The sequence below is a fragment of the Gallinula chloropus genome (genome assembly GCF_964237585.1).
Source record: "Gallinula chloropus genome assembly, chromosome: 3".
Lineage (NCBI taxonomy): Eukaryota > Metazoa > Chordata > Aves > Gruiformes > Rallidae > Gallinula > Gallinula chloropus.
The window spans coordinates 49,695,393-49,711,183 of NC_140087.1; the positions used below are offsets into that span (position 1 = coordinate 49,695,393).

At 39.4% G+C, this 15,791-nt stretch overlaps 1 protein-coding gene across 1 annotated transcript in view; it reads left to right on the forward strand.

The window, feature by feature from the left end:
* Positions 1-15,791, forward strand: part of CRIM1 (cysteine rich transmembrane BMP regulator 1) — a 179,207-nt gene that overhangs the window by 117,362 nt on the left and 46,054 nt on the right. Inside the window, exons 6-7 of the mRNA XM_084261363.1 lie at positions 6,898-7,080; positions 10,068-10,265. Coding sequence (XP_084117489.1) covers positions 6,898-7,080; positions 10,068-10,265 — 381 coding nt within the window. The remainder of the gene's footprint in view (positions 1-6,897; positions 7,081-10,067; positions 10,266-15,791) is intronic.

Here is a 15,791-nt window from a genome sequence, read left to right on the forward strand (position 1 = left end):
TGGTTTGATCTACCTGAAGAAGAGGAGGGGACACTTTATCTAGGTCTATGTCTTCCTGGTGAGGGGGAGCAAAGGGGCAGGTGCTGATCTCCTCTCTTTGGCAACCAGTGATAGAACCTGATGGAACAGTACAAAGCTGCAACAGGGGAGGTTTAGGCTGGATGTTAGGAAGAGGTACTTTACTGAGGGGGTGGTTGAGCACTGGAACAGGCTCCCCAGGGAAGTGGTGACAGCACCAAGTTTGACTGAGTTCAGGAAGTGTCTGGACAATGCCCTCAGTCCCATGCTCTAACTTGGCTAGTCGTGTGTGGAGCCAGGAGTTGGACTTCATCCTTACAAGTCCCTTACAACTCCGCATATTCTGTGATTCTTGTCACTTATCGGTACACTTCCTCCTCACAGAAATTGCAGTTCCATTGATAAACTTGTGCTGTGGAAAAAGATAAAGGTGATTCTTCTATTTCAGAAGGGAACAAAGGGAGCACCAGTGAGTACTGATGGGGACAATTGGGCCAGCAAGGAAAATCTTCACTGAAGACAGAAGAATGGAGTCTGGGTGCACCATGTCCCAGACACCAGATAATTACCACAGAGTTCCCACTGCTTATTGTACTAATCCTGACAGAACTTATATTACACTTCAACTTGTTTCCTATGTGCCCTTCAGAAATAAGGATTTGACCAAGTTAACAGAGTCTGTCCCACAGCAAAGAACTGAATATAGTCCTGATCCTAATTAGTTGCTACATATTTCCTTCTGGGCATCCTAAACCACAGAATTTAGGGGTAGGTTTTAGACACCTGCTTACAAAAGACCAAAATGTAATACACAGCTTGCAAACAGCAAAAGATAACTGTTTATAAAATAATGAAAGGAAAATTAGTGTTAAAGGTGCTTAAGGAGAAAGGTAGATCTACTGAGTGTGGGGTAGGGGTTTGCTTTTTTGGTTTGCTTGGTTGGGTTTTTTTCCAGTCAGAACATTGAACAGTGTTTGAAAATCATAGTTAATAACCAGCCACAGCAGTTTGAGAGTTTGGTCTAGTAAATGCAAGTCAGTCTGCCAAAGCAAGGCGAACGTTTTAGGTCCTCTGAACCTCGATTATAATCTCGGTGGTCAAATTGGGAAAAGTATTTGAAACAATCCATGTTGTTACCAGTTACATTTAAGGAGGGAGGGAAAAGGAAGATGCAGAAAACTGAAGCCTGGTCAAAAGGCCAGTCAACACAAAGCCCCTTGTAAAAATACTCAGTTTGTAGATGCCTCTAAATAAATAAAATGTAAATAAGTGAAAGAGGAGGGGTAGCACTTACTGTGGGACTGAAGCAGGATGTGAAATCAAACTCAGCTTTTACCGTGGATCACTGTGAGTAGGAGGATTGGTCAATGGGTAGTAGAGACTGAGTTTTAAATAACATAAGGACAATGTCTAACCCATTTATTTCATTCATATTGTTAATGAAAAACAAGGTGCCAGATAGATTCTGTGGAACTGATGGTATGTCCTAGACAGGGAATATTGGATGCCAGATGGTGATGTTCTGTCTGGTTTTACAAGTTTTAAAAAAAAATGCTTCTAGTATTTACTTTGAAGTAGTAATGTTTTTATGAAGAAAATTCGCTTTTGCAAAGCTAATGTGTTCAGTAATGTTCTGACTCTCAGATACTTTTAGATGTTAAACCTGGGCAAGATTGCCAGCATTTTGGAGGACAAGGTTAGAATTGTTTTTTCTCAAAGAATGGAAGAATTGGTTAGACTTGTTATAACACCAAACTCACCCTTGTGTTACAGGTTTGTGGATTCTTTTTTTTTCTGCAATTTTTAACTTCTCTCATGCACTGGAGGCTTGTTACAGATGTACTGGCAATGGATGATGGGCTATGCCAGTACCTTTTCAGTGGTGCTGAGACTGTGTCCGATGCCTGTGTCCTAGTAACACGCCTAGGGCTAAACTGATCACAGCATGTATTTTTTTCCTGTGACAGACTGATAGAGACTACTGGGATTGAAATGCATTACTCTATTAGGAAGAACATGCTTCCAAGAGTTGCTTGGCAATTTTGCCGAGAAAAATCTCTCCCTGTTTGGGGGAGAACAGCTGTGGCCCTTGGTGGCCCCAGCTCCTCCTTTGGCTGTGCCCTGGTGGTGTTCTGTGGTAGGCCTGTAGCCTACTTCAGGGTGTTAAAAAGTAGCACTGCTTAATTTCCTAAAGGATGCATAGGCAAAAGGGAGATAGCCTAGAGGAAAGCCACAGAAACAGACAGACACTGAAAAGCATGAGCTGATGAAGAAAAATTGAAAGAAATGTGTGCATTTTATCTGTGAGAGAGACCTCTTAGCAATGAATTTGCACACTGGAGGAAGGTAAAACCCAATAGGATGTATGTCTTACAGATGGGAAAAGTAATGAATCTTGGAAAACTTCCTTTCTGTTTGTTTGCTGTTCCTGCCTTGCAGGGATTTGAGCTTAGTTACTGTAGTTAAAACTGTGGACTTGTTCAATAGGCAGGTTGCAATTTCTTGGTTACTGATGTTTTTAAATAAAAGATTAAGCCAGGTATGTAGTTGGTGGAGCTGATTCTGCTGGGAAATCTTCCCTTGCTCTCTTCCGTGCCGTCAACTCCACCCGATACGGTCACTTGGAAATAAATCTTCTGTCTCTATGGGGAGCACCTCACAGTCTTGTCTGTAATGTGTAAAAAAGACACGTGTGTCAGCCTACACAAGAGCTGTCTTCTGAAGCTGCCCAAAGATTACTGGGTTGGGATCTGCTGCTGAGGTGGACAGGAAATGATAAGACTGCTATTGAAAGTTGTCACTCTTGTATCGATTGCAGCAGCTGGATATAAAAGTGGTTTCTAATGTGATGATAATGGACTTTCTTTTCTAGAAACCTTACTGTAAAATCTGATTATTTCCATCTTGTTTGTTTTGTTTCTGGATGATATTTTTAGAAGATGTAGGACCTAAAGACTTTGAGATGGCCCTGCAATCGTGTTAATAGGGAATACACTTGTCTTATATTGGATACACTGCACTAAGCAGTACCACCTGAAGAGTAACAATCCAAATTGGTTTTTCTTCTACCTAGCTTGGTTTTATATATTTGCAAGGGAATAGAAACATGCAGTATGTTGTCTTCTAACATTATGGACTAATTCCAATAATATTTTTTTTTAAGCTGCCTGTCAACACAGCTTTTGAAAAACTGAAAGCTTTTCTGTGTTTTTGTTTATAGAGACGGAGGAGTCACGTTTATTGGTGTACTTCCCTTTCATTTAACTGGAAGTTCACAGCACTTGCCTGAGTTCCAAGAGTCTGGTACAAATCCTTCTGTATGAAGGAACATCCAAAGTGCTAGATTGGCAAACCTTTTAATCTTTTTAAACACCAGCAAATTGTTTTGAATCTCCCTTCCACTTGGGGAGGGCTGGAATTTCTGCTACTACAAAAGAAAATGCCCAGACTTGCCTTCAAGATGAGAAGCATCTCACGCGCTCAGCATAACGTGTGCAGAATGCTGCCTTGCAAGGGATGGATTGCTAAACTTGCATGTGTTTCTGAGCGGTTCCGTGGCTCTAATCAAAGAAAACCACAAGTATTGGGAAACTACAGAAATCTCAATAACAGAAGTTTGGTTTTGGCCTATTTCAGCCTAATAGAACTGCATTTAATTAGATTTAAAAGTACAAGGTAAAATACCTTTGAAAACTGCTTTGATAAAACAGATTGTGTCTGTCTGTAGTTCAGATCAGAGATAAGAGGTCTTAAGAAATAAGCACGAGTTGTGTCTGTGTGGTGTGAGGCTGTGTGGCTCGCTGCAACGCTGACTTTTAGGGCTCAGACTCCCAGAACAAAAAGGCTGTGGCTGTGAGATCAGTAGAGCTAAACTGGTGCCAGAACTATTTCTCCTTTAATTCTGTGGCACGAATTTTAATGCCAAATCAAGCCCAGTCTCTTAGTCATGCTTAACTTTACACGGGAGCAGAGATGTGATATCATCTGTCCTTCCCCAGCCAGTATAAACTCCACATTGTTTTGGGTACCGTCTGCTCTGTCCTGGCTCCTTTCACAGATGGGCAGTTGTATGTCTCTGCTCGGTCTGGATCGATCTTGTATTGCTGGGTTATCTGATAGCTGGCAGACACCGAATTCATGTTCACGAATCCATGGCCTGGGTGTCTGTCTCCTGACCGCTGTTGTGTTGTGGCAGTCTGTGTCAGAAAAGGGATTTGGAGTTTGGGATATGTTTAAGCACTTGGCATTCTGAAGTTCAGTCAGATTACTTTGTCACATGGTGAAGCTTTGGCCCTTGAAGAATTCTACCTGTAGTATTCTCTTTATTGGCAGAATAATGAATTAATGGTTCCTGGCCTTAGGAAATGATGCATTTACTTAATGTTAGCTTTATGTTTTTTCAGTCCTTCATGTTTGCCCTATCAGTAAGACAATAAAATTAGCACTTAAAAACAAAACAAAACAAAAACCTGAGGGAATCTTCCAGCATACCATGGTGCAAGAAATGCATCATTACAATTTCACAGCATGGTGAAATTAGGCTTCCACTTTACGAGTATCTAAAGCTAGAGTTCTTCATTTAGTGCTTGTTTTGGCTTGACCGCGTCTTAAGACTTCAGTCTTACATATGACTCTAACAAAAGTAATCCTTGTCTTGTAGCTGGGTGTATAGGGTTAGGTCAATAGTTTAGCATGAATGTATATATTACCGTAAATCTGGACAGTAAAAATACACGTATAGTGAAATCCTGTGGTGATTTTCATTTTAGGAATAAAACATACTGTTTCCTTTCAGGTTTTACAGTTCCTTGCTCAGTTTTGCTTGAACGTTTTAAAAATTAATGATAATTCGTGGAAGATGATGTTTCTACTTTGAACTAGTCAGGAATCCAGATTTACTGTTTGGGTAGCAGAGGAGGAATCAGTAAAAATTTGGAAAGCTGCAATCAAAACAGTCAAGTCAGAAGGAAATGGATTAAAGGCCTTTTGAGTTGTGCTGGCACTTCTTCCTTTTTGAGAAGGTTTTTAGACTAACAGCTTGAGCTACGTAAACTTGAAATATTTCTCAAGTGTTTGTTTATGTGAATTGCTTTCTAATGAGGTCATAGCCGTTTTCCCGGACACAGTGGTATTTCCTCCTCTTACTCTTTTTTTTTTTTTTTTTCTTGAATGCTGCTTTATACATTATGCCTTGAAGACAGAACAGGCATATAAAAATCAAACATTACTCAGGATACTTCCAAGTTTCAGTTCTAGTGCTTTACAATCATGTTAAATGACTTGAGGCTGAAGCTCAGTTTAAGCGTATGTGGAAAAAAATACGAGAGGCCCTGAAATGCTTTAAATAAAACCTGTATCATAGTCAAGAGTAGCTCAGATGAAAAGCTTTTTCGCCCCCAAAAGTAAGAGGATTGAGGTGGGTGAAAAGGAATCTGCAAATCTTAAATTTTCCTATAAGTATTTTTCATCTTCCATGTGAGATTGAGCACTGACAAAAAAGAAGAGTCACCAGACCACAACATGGGCACAGTTTTCAGCCCCAGAAATCAGCAGCGTAGACATTTGTCCTTTCTTTCCTTTGCTATGTTTAGTTCAGATGTCATGAAATATGATGGGTTTATCTATGGTTTGGTAATCTTTTTAATTCTGACTTCATTGCTGAAATAAATAGCTTCCTGTTTTCAGAACCTTTGGCTTTTAAGACTGCTGGATCTGTAGCTTCTGAAAAAATACATCTGTTTTACTTCAGGAAGCTGTTTTCAGGTATCTTGGGCTAGTGTTGTAGAAGGCAAAAAAGTTTATTCTGAAGTGGGGAAGAGTGAGGAAGTTTTAAGTCATTAACTAATGTAATGATGAAACTGTGAAGTCACGTTTTCCTAGAAACTAATGTAGTGTATTATAGTATTGTAATATTTCTTCTACAGTGTCTTGAGTTGCTGTGGTTCACCCTTAGGCTGTGGAGCTGCACAGTCATTGTGTGTCAGGCCGGTTGAACAGAACAGGCAATAGGTGATGGGGGGTAACTGCAAGGTCAAAAGCCTTAGGGAGACCCTATGATCTATTAATGATGTGTGGATCTGCTTCATAATCTGGACCCAAACCTCTTCAGTATAAAGAAACAATAGTGATTGTAAAAGGTGGCTAAATCTGCAAACAGTTCTGTTGTTTCAGTTTATCTTTTGTATTTCTGGTGGTGATGAAGTAAATAAGCAATGTCCTTCCCAAATACTTAAGAATTTTCAGAACCTTTTAGTTTCTCATGAAGTTTGGATTGAAATATAGGTTAGGGCTCTGCTGTAGATGGAGACTAACAATAAATAGTTTTGTGTTTTTGAAACACTAAAGTGATCACATAAATATTTGTAACAATTGAGGTTATTTTCTGTGGGGAGTATACATGTGAGCTGACTGGTGTAACTCCAGGTTGTTTGAACTGAAAAGTATTCAGTTCTGTGTAACAGGTCATGCAGTCACAAAATATGTGTTGTGTTGGGTTTTTTTAGGCATATCCCTATGGATTGGACAGCCTCAGTACAGTTTATCCACCTGTGTTTGTACTTCAGAAATACCAGAAACTCCTGTATTGAATTTGAAAAATCCACTTTTTAAGGGCTGAAATTTGAAGTATCTTTTAGCTCATCCAGAATGAGAAGTATTTAACTCCTGTGAAATAAAAACAGTGTCATAACCTTGTTTCACTATTCCATATTTTGTAATTGAGGCTTTTAATTGTAAATAATTGCTTTGGAAGTGATATTGAATAGAATTTTATTTTCTTCCATTGTTGAAACACACAATAAAATATACAGTTCTTAAATTGTATTAAACTATTTCCCATTTATCAATATCTGTAATGTTTTTTTTTTCCCCTCCTTTCAGAAGTGAAGCCAACTTGCATATTTAACAGCATGGAATATTATGATGGAGACATGTTTCGAATGGATGCCTGTCGTTTCTGTCGTTGCCAAGGCGGAGTCTCTATTTGTTTCTCTGCCCAGTGTGGTGAGCTACACTGTGATAGGTACTACGTGCCAGAAGGAGAGTGCTGCCCAGTGTGTGAAGGTACGGTACCTTTTTGAACCTCTTTGCTTATTACTCTGGTTTTTTTAACTTGCTGATGTTGACACTCTTCCTTTTTTTTTATTTTTTTTTTATTACACTTAAACTCTTTGGGTTTGTTTCCCTTCTGCATCAGAACTTCCTCAGGCACGGTCAAGTGTACAGTACTTTTTAGGGGCCCAAATGACATAAGGAACTGTTCCTAATACCTGCACCAGGGATCTCCAGTGGTGGCCCTAAGACATGTTTCCTTTGCTTTGCAGCTTACTTCTTCCAGTCTTGTTCTGCTCAGCTAGAGCAATACATACATTTTCCCTACACTTATGACAAAGACCTGGGGCAGTGATTTGACTTGAGAGTTTTTCCCCTCCCTCCTTTGCCCTGTTTGATAGCCTTATCCTCTGGTTGCTTGGCCTGCAGTCCTTCTCAAAAGGTTGTTCAGCCTGGAGAAGGCTCTGAGGGGATGTTATAGCAGCCTTTCCAGTACCTGAGGGGGCCTACAAGAAAGCCAATGAGGGACTGTTTACAATGGCATGGAGTCATAGGACAAGGAGTAATGGTCTTAAGCTGAAGGTGGGTAGATTTAGATGAGTTATTAGGAAGAAATTCTTCACAGTGAGGGTGGTGAGACAGTGGAACAGGTTGCTCAGAGAGGTGATAGATGCTCCATCCCTGGAAATGTTCAAGGCCGGGTTGGATGGGGCTTTGGGCAACCTAGGTCTAGTTGAAGATGTCCCTGCTTATTGAAGAGGGGGTTGGACTAGATGATTTTCAAAGGTCCCTTCCAACTCAAATTACTCCATGATTCTATGATCAAGGAAGTCTGTTTTCTCACTCCTGAATGATTGGATCAGTATTTATTTTCCTAGTTCGTTTAAGCACTTAGAAAGAAAAAAGAAGCCTCTGATCCCTTTCTTAATAACTCGAGTTAAGTGGCACTTAAATTGACAAGATAAGTCTTTTAAGTGGGCACAATATAAATATCAGAGCCTGCCCATTCATGCTTTTACAGTCGTTGAATAGATGGCACTTTTTTTCTACCTATTCTCTATTTAATTATTTTGTGGCTGATTTTCAAGGTGATTAAATTTTTCGTAATAATGTTTCCTTTCTGCTAGAAATGTAAACAGACAGAATACTTTCTTCTTTTTTTCCATTTTAAAATTATTGCAGATGGCAAGTTTCCTGTACATTGTGTAGTACTGGCACAAGCCTTTCTTGCCTTAGCTTCAGGAAGAATTATTTCTCAAAGTCCTGTAGGATTCCTCAGCATCAAGAAATGTAATTTGCTGGGCTCAATTTATAGCTTTAAATACTGTTGACCTTTTAAGAATAACAGGAACTTTGTGCTTCGCCTCATATAAAATACTATTGCAAATAACACAAGTCTTATATGGCTTTTCTGTGCTTTCTCTGTATTCCTGTGTCAATCAGAACCCTGTGCATAAGTTGAATGATGAAATTCACTTATTTTGTGTATAGTTTGTTTTTTGGCTGAGTCAGAATACTTAAATACTGATGCACGGTAATCATGAAAAAGGTGCTATGTTGAGAGGTCAGGAAACATCTTATGTTTGTTATATCTTATTTTCCCAAAAACCTGATTCTTATGTTGTCTTAACCCATTTTTCTGTATTCAGGATAGGAGTGAATGCCAGTTAGAGCTGGAAGATGTCCATTGGTCCACAGTTGTTCAAAGTCTGATAGGTTATAAATGTGATACAGTAGACAACAGCTATTAGAGCTGCTACTGCTTTTATTTATGCATAACATGGATTGTCTTCCTTGCAAAGGGATTGATGAAAAATCAGTTTCTTTTTATTTTCTTTCTTTTTTTCTTAGATAGGGACATATCTTTTCTCCCTAATCCTTCAATCTTAACACTTTTTAAAATTGACATGTGGGTAAATGAGTTGTACATATTTGATGTTTGCTAAAACCAATGTATTTACTTGGTTTAGTGTATTGAATTTGCTTTAATACATAACTTGTTTTATTGCTTGCTTTGAACAATTTGATGTGATTATTGTTCATTCTCAAGAGATTTAATAGTTATCTTTTTATTAGGCACCATGATGAGTTGCATACATTCACATAATACATGTTACTATTAATATTAGTGTTGCTTACCGCATTTCTGAAGAGAAAAGCATGTTCTTTCTGAAGGGTAAAAGCTGCTTTTATTTCAAGTCATGAATTAGCATAGTCACGTTATTTACTTGCATGAAACCTGAGGAGAAATCCTACGTAAAATATATCGCTCATATACTCTGTTATATAAATACCTGAATCTTGATTTGATTGCCAGCAGGTAAATGGGCCTTGTTGCTTTTTAGGATAAAAAGCTCCTACTGAAATGAAATTGAAAACTGAGCCAGATACACTAGTTTTCCTGGACAGATTATCTTCAACGCTGTGACAAGATATAGCTTAAGGCAGACTCCTTGTTCCAACAGGAAATGTGCCAGAGGTCTTATCTATAACACAGTGGTGCAGTGCTGAGAGGATTCGTTCCGGGGGTTCATTGAGGGTTTTTCAGTTCCCTTTCAATTCCTCATAGAGTGTCTTAAGTTGGTGCAAATACATGGATTAATAGATAAAAGATCCATTTTGTTTTGAAGAGCAAAATCAGAAAAACCCAGAATTAAGCCTCTTAAAAAAGCATAACCCAGCCATTTGAAAATATATTTTCTGTTCTGAGTCTGCTTGTTGAATACAAAATTTGAGTAGAAATACTTAAAAGTATCTGAATTTATGTTGGTTAGTATAAGTTAACTTAAATTTATGACAGTAAATTTTGATATAGAAGTAGCAGAGATGTTAGCTGCCTTAACACTGTATACCACAGTGGGACTTAAGATTCCATAGTGGCTACCCTTGGCCCATTTGCAGGATTGTAAAATCACGGCATGGCAGCGATTCACATCTCAAGTTTAAGCATAAAAGGGAAGATAAAATGTCTTGTTCTCTTCCACTTCCTCTCATTTCAGACCCAGTTTATCCAGTAAATAACCCTGCTGGCTGCTATGCCAACGGTCAGATCCAAGCTCATGGAGACCGCTGGCGAGAGGACGACTGTACTTTCTGCCAGTGCATCAATGGGGACCCGCACTGTGTTGCAACAGCCTGTGGGCAAAGCTGCCTAAATCCTGTTAAAGTCCCTGGGGAGTGCTGCCCAGTGTGTGAAGGTAAGATTGGCTGCTGCTTACCTGGTAACTCCTGGTTAACTTGAAAATTTTTGAGGGTTGGATTGGATGGTACAGCCTTGCCTGTGATTGAATAAACTAATGAGGGCGGAAGACATAAGCATGGTTTAACCACACCTGTATGTGACAATGCCCAATACTCTTTCAGCCCAAAAGAATATAATAGATCATTTAAGAACAGCATCGTTCACTAAGTCTGCTCTTAACTCTGCTTAGAGCTTATTAATAAATGTGGGAGAAGTTAAAAGATCAAAATGTTCATCAGCTGGTGTTACTCATAATTGGATTTTTCCTGAGTTCTTACCCATCAGTGTCATTTAGTTACAACTAAAAATCTCTTTGCACAATATAGTTTGCTATTGGGCAGAATTATTTTATGAATTAAACAGGGTTATTTCAGTGAAAGTTACAAAGGATGTTTTTATTTGAGAGACAGATTAATTTTTAGAGTTTAAAACATTCAGAGTTGCATTTTATGCAGTAACTGTACATTGTGAAAAACACCAAATTGCCAAGTGTAGAAATGGTTATTCTAGACCTGTCTTCAGAGCCACTGTAACAGCGTACAGATATTTGTGGCTGCTCAGTGAGCTACTGCTTAGGTCTTTCCTCTTCCATCTCTGATAGAACAAAATTAGTTTTGTGTAACTGCAGGTGTCTGAGGGCCCTCCTTGGGTTGCAGCATCCCTCAAAGTTCACTTTTTAGGCAAAAGCTGAGGTGATTAAAAATTTCTTATGGGTGCTCTTTTGTTCCAAAATTGACATCAGAAGATACAAAGAAGGTGTCTGATAATGTATGAAGGCTGCTTTTACAGCTGCTTGCTGTATTTTCAACTGCACAAGTAATTCAAGCAAGGGATTCAAGGGATTCATCCAGACTAAATGGCTGTTAGTATCAGTCACTTCTGATTTTCCCTGCTCTGTCTTCTGTCTAAATGCTGCTGTACCTACATTTCTGCCAATTCAGTTATTTCCTGGCTCATCTATAATCAATTTCAATTAAAGGAAATCTCTATTCCCATAGGTAAGTTTACATTCCTATAGCTACATTCAAAAAAATGTTGCAATCAAAGAATCAAATGTACTGTAGTGGAAATTCTGTGAGCATAGGTTCTTGAAACATCAGCACTGTACGTCAGCGAACAAATTATTCAGCCAACGAAAATAGTAAGTTCAGACTGAAGTAGAACATTCCTACTCCCTGATGAAGGAAATCCTGGTGTTCTTACTGCAGTGGTGAGAAGAATGGAGTGCAAGGATGGTAGAGATTGAAGTTACACAGAAATAGCTGTCCACAGCTTTCTAAATTAGAGATCAAGGAGTAGCAATTGTTATATGTAATATTACCATATAGAATTGATTTGCATCCATTTCAACAGTAAACCCCTTATAATGCTGCTTCACGCACTGCTGTGTATGTATCCATAGTATTATATCTGGTATGTGTGTATGTAACCCACAGGGTACAGATTCCAGTGTCAATTGGACAAATGAGTTTGAAGTGTGTAGTCTTCTGAACGGGTTTGTTGGTCTTGGAGGATAACTCTTTAGCTCCCCTCACTGCTTCCATACTTGAATCTTGTCTACCAACAGTAGAGGTTGAGGGGCTCAAGATGCTTTACATGGGAGTTCCCAGGGGAAATTGTCAGGGAGGAAAAAGCAGGAATGTGGAGAATGGGAGTATGTATGCGTGTAGTGTGCTCCAATACGATGGGTTTGTTGTGTATGGATTTTGTCTTAAAATCTGTGGGCAGCCTTTCTTAGGATGTGTTGTAGTTGCTATCTACTAGTATCTCTTCTGCCTCCAGCTCTCTTTGATGTTTTGACTAGCTCAGATCAAAGCTAAAGTTACTTTATCTACAGACAACAAAGGTAAAAAGGACAGCCAGCATCTTAGAGAGCAGAGTAAGAATTTGTATGCTTGTTTTAAAGCAGAGAGTTGGCAGAAAAATGCTGACCCAGTTCAACAGGGGAAAACACAATGCATTACACTTGGGGGAGGTATTTTGAGTCCTGGACCAGCATAATTGTTAAGTAACAGTCCTCTGGGAGAAGTCTGGTAATTAAAGGGAAAGAAAAACTTGAACGTGGATTAACAGAACCTTGAGAAGTCAAACACTATTCTGAAATTACGATTAAGAGTACAGTTTGCAAGACCTAAAGTAATCCTCCTTGCTCTCTTCCCTGTGAGTGGGCATGTCCCTAGCTGACATAGTAGGCCCTTGGTCCTTTTCTGGGCATGGTTCCTCTGAAAGAGATACAGGCAGACTGGTAAAAGTCAGAAGGAGAGCAATAAGCACAGTCCAAAACTTGCAAACTATGTTCTAGGAGGACAGACTGAATAAATTGATGTGTTTTAACTTAAATAGAAAATGATGTAATTGAAATGAGAAGATAATTGGTCTTCAAGTGCCTAAAATGTTGTTGCAAGGAAAAAGTTAGGACAAGACAGAGTGGATTTGAATTGCAAGAGGGAAGATGTGTTTTAGAGGAAAGCAGAACTCCTATTGTGGCATGTCATGACTAAGGTTGTCTTTTTGATACATTCAGGGCATCTCACAGTATTTTGTATTTTCAGCTTCATTGAAAGGTTTGCTGAGGAAATTGCATACAGTAATTACAGCAGCAATAGTAATTTGTGTTCAGTGTTTCTGGAAGTGGTGGCTCTGGCTCATCAATATATAGCTGCTGGGTGGTTTTCTATGTAAATATCAAAATGATCAAAGGCTTTTGGCCAGACCTCTTGCTACAATATGTCCACCCCTGTGTCCTCCTTGCAAGGGGTGTATAGATAAAAGCCCAAATTGTGATCAGGGAGCTGGCAAGGTGGGGGAGGTGGAGGGGGGGGGGCATGCAGGAAGCAGGGGTTAGTGATGAAGCCTGAGGCTCAAGACAGAGATGCACTGAGGCCATATAATGTGGAGAGGAGGACCTTCCTTCGCCATCCTGTCCCCAAACTCAAGCTCTTCAGTTGACATAGCTTTTCAAGGTAGGCACCTCCTTTCACTGGTGAGAGCTGGGAAAAGCAGGCCTGTCACATTCAGTGGATCCAACACGATTAGTTCTAAGCTTCTGATGGATGCTTCTATATAGCTTCTATAATGATATTGATCCTTTGGGATTTGCCATTGTTTGTTTAATCTATTATCTATTTAGCCTGTTTTTTCTTTCTTTGCTTTCTAGACTGTCTTTATTAGAGCCAAGGCTTAGATAATCATACTGTCGCTCTTTGCTTTCCCCACAGTTTTAGGGCCAGTGGCTTCAAGCCTCAGAAGGAAGTCTTACAGAGAAGCTGTTTTTATGGATTTAATGAAAACAGACAGCTAGGTAGTGGGGAGAAACTGACTTTTCAAGTGCCATAAGGAACTACACAGTTTTGGTGTGAGCTTATGCTTCTTTAGACTTGGAAGTTCTCCATGGGATCCGGTCTATACACCTGTCTCGTTGGAGGTAACCAGAGTCATTGGCAATCAAGTTTCTGTTTGTTCTGCTGCTTACAGAGCTTGTTTCCTTCTCTACTGGGCTAACAAGTGTGTGTTTTCTAAATCAGATTGGTGTGGTTTAAGTAGCGATTCCATTTTAAATGAATTTTACCCCAAAATAAAGTGAACACTAGAGCTTAAAAGAGCTATTTAGTGTCAATATATAATAATAGCATATGAATAACACCAAACAAGCTACAGTGATAGAAATAACCATGTTTCCCTCAGGCCATCTGCATCTGTGGACAGCCACCTGCAAATTGGAATAATAGTTGTGTTCACAGAAAGTAAATATTGGGTCGGACAGTATGAAAATACCTGATTTTTTTTTTTTTCCTTCTCCAAACAAAATACTAAATACAAGCACTCAGCACTGGCACTGCTGCCAGAAATGCCCCTTCGGGAGAGTCTGTGGTTGCTTCCATTCCCTCCCATCTCCCTGAGGCTCAGGCTATTCACAGGGAAAGCTGCAAGCCAGTCCACTGATGGGGAGTAATTGCTTATCTCCCAGTACGGTCCTTCTGTGTGAGAGCCCTCAGGTACAGGTGGCAGGGTGCCAGCATAAGCTGTGAATGAGAAATTAAGTGTTAAACAAAATCCCCTCTGAGGATTTTCATGAATAAGGCCTGCATTACTTTGCTGTCATTATGGGTGACACTTTATCTTCACAAAAAGAAATTAACATTTTCATCAATAAAGGGCTCCAAACTCTAGCTGAGATGTAATTCAGTTCAGTTCCTTTAGCATGTCCAACACTTCATTAAGTAAAAACAGGCAGCAGAGTCCAGTGAAAAGAAATTTGATTCATTCAGGATGAAGTCAGTGGTAGTGAGCAGTGTTCACCGGCGCAGGATTTGGGCCTGGAGATCTCCTTAGAGCGTGAAGTATACATTATTGTTCGTCAGCAGCGCTGTAGCTCTCAACCAGCCTTTTCATCAAAGTCAATTAAGAGATGCAAACGCCATGCTGCAGAGAACTGGGCTTACATCTGCTGGATCGTGATTTAGTGTAGTGGGTTTAGGCAAGGCAGCTCAAGGCTGTTGAACCGCGCGATCCAGGGGATAATGAAACCAGCTGCCAATGGGAGTCGGGAAGACTATACTGGTGTAAAATAACTTTTTTGTAATTTTCAGTGATTGATCATTAAACTCCGTGGAAAATGACTGAAAGGATAAATAACCAAAGAATCCTAATGTACATATATCAGTACAGCCAAGGATGTCTCACTTATAAAGAACCTCGTGGATCCCATAATTAATTCTTTTCAGTGCCCATAGCATTCATAATTTGCCCCAGATGCTCGCTAATTTTGTGTTTGCTGTATCTTCACCTAGTAACAATAACTGAGTGGCCACCTTACCTGTTTTAACATTTCTTGATGGGCAGGATTAATTGATTCTGCTTCAGTAAAGGCGGTTATTTCTTAGTGTCACTCCACTTAAAATTGTCATGGAAGTCTCATCAGCGTTAAAATGTATTTGAAGGATACAAAGACCTGTTGAATTGAAAACTGGAAGAATTAAGACAGACAAAAGTTTTTAACTTCACATCTTGAGAGTGAAAAGTTTCCGAGTGTTCTGAGCACATCACTGAAAAAGAGAAATGCACCCTCACCCTCCCAGGCAGGTTTCATTCATAGGAGGCTTGAATTTGCAACAGTAAAAATAGTCTTGGATTGTAATACTTTCGAGGAAAAATACATATTTAGGTAGTTTCAGGTTGACATTATGAATCAAATTTGAAACAAAAGCCTGCCAAACCAAACTCTGTGTTTGGAGGTATTAATGAATATATTTTCAGAGTTATTTTGTAACATTAGAAAATTATCAGATCTGAAGTCCTTGCATACATTTTATAAATAGTTGTGTGACGCTGAGTTGCTGAACACTGATGGTTAAGACAGATAGCTAAACGCTGGGGAAAAAATTCCTGCATTAGATATTTCAAACCCAGGAAGGAAATTCTCTTGCCCGGGACTGATATTTTTCATGTAATGAACTAGAGGGGCGGGAAAGGCTGGAATGCA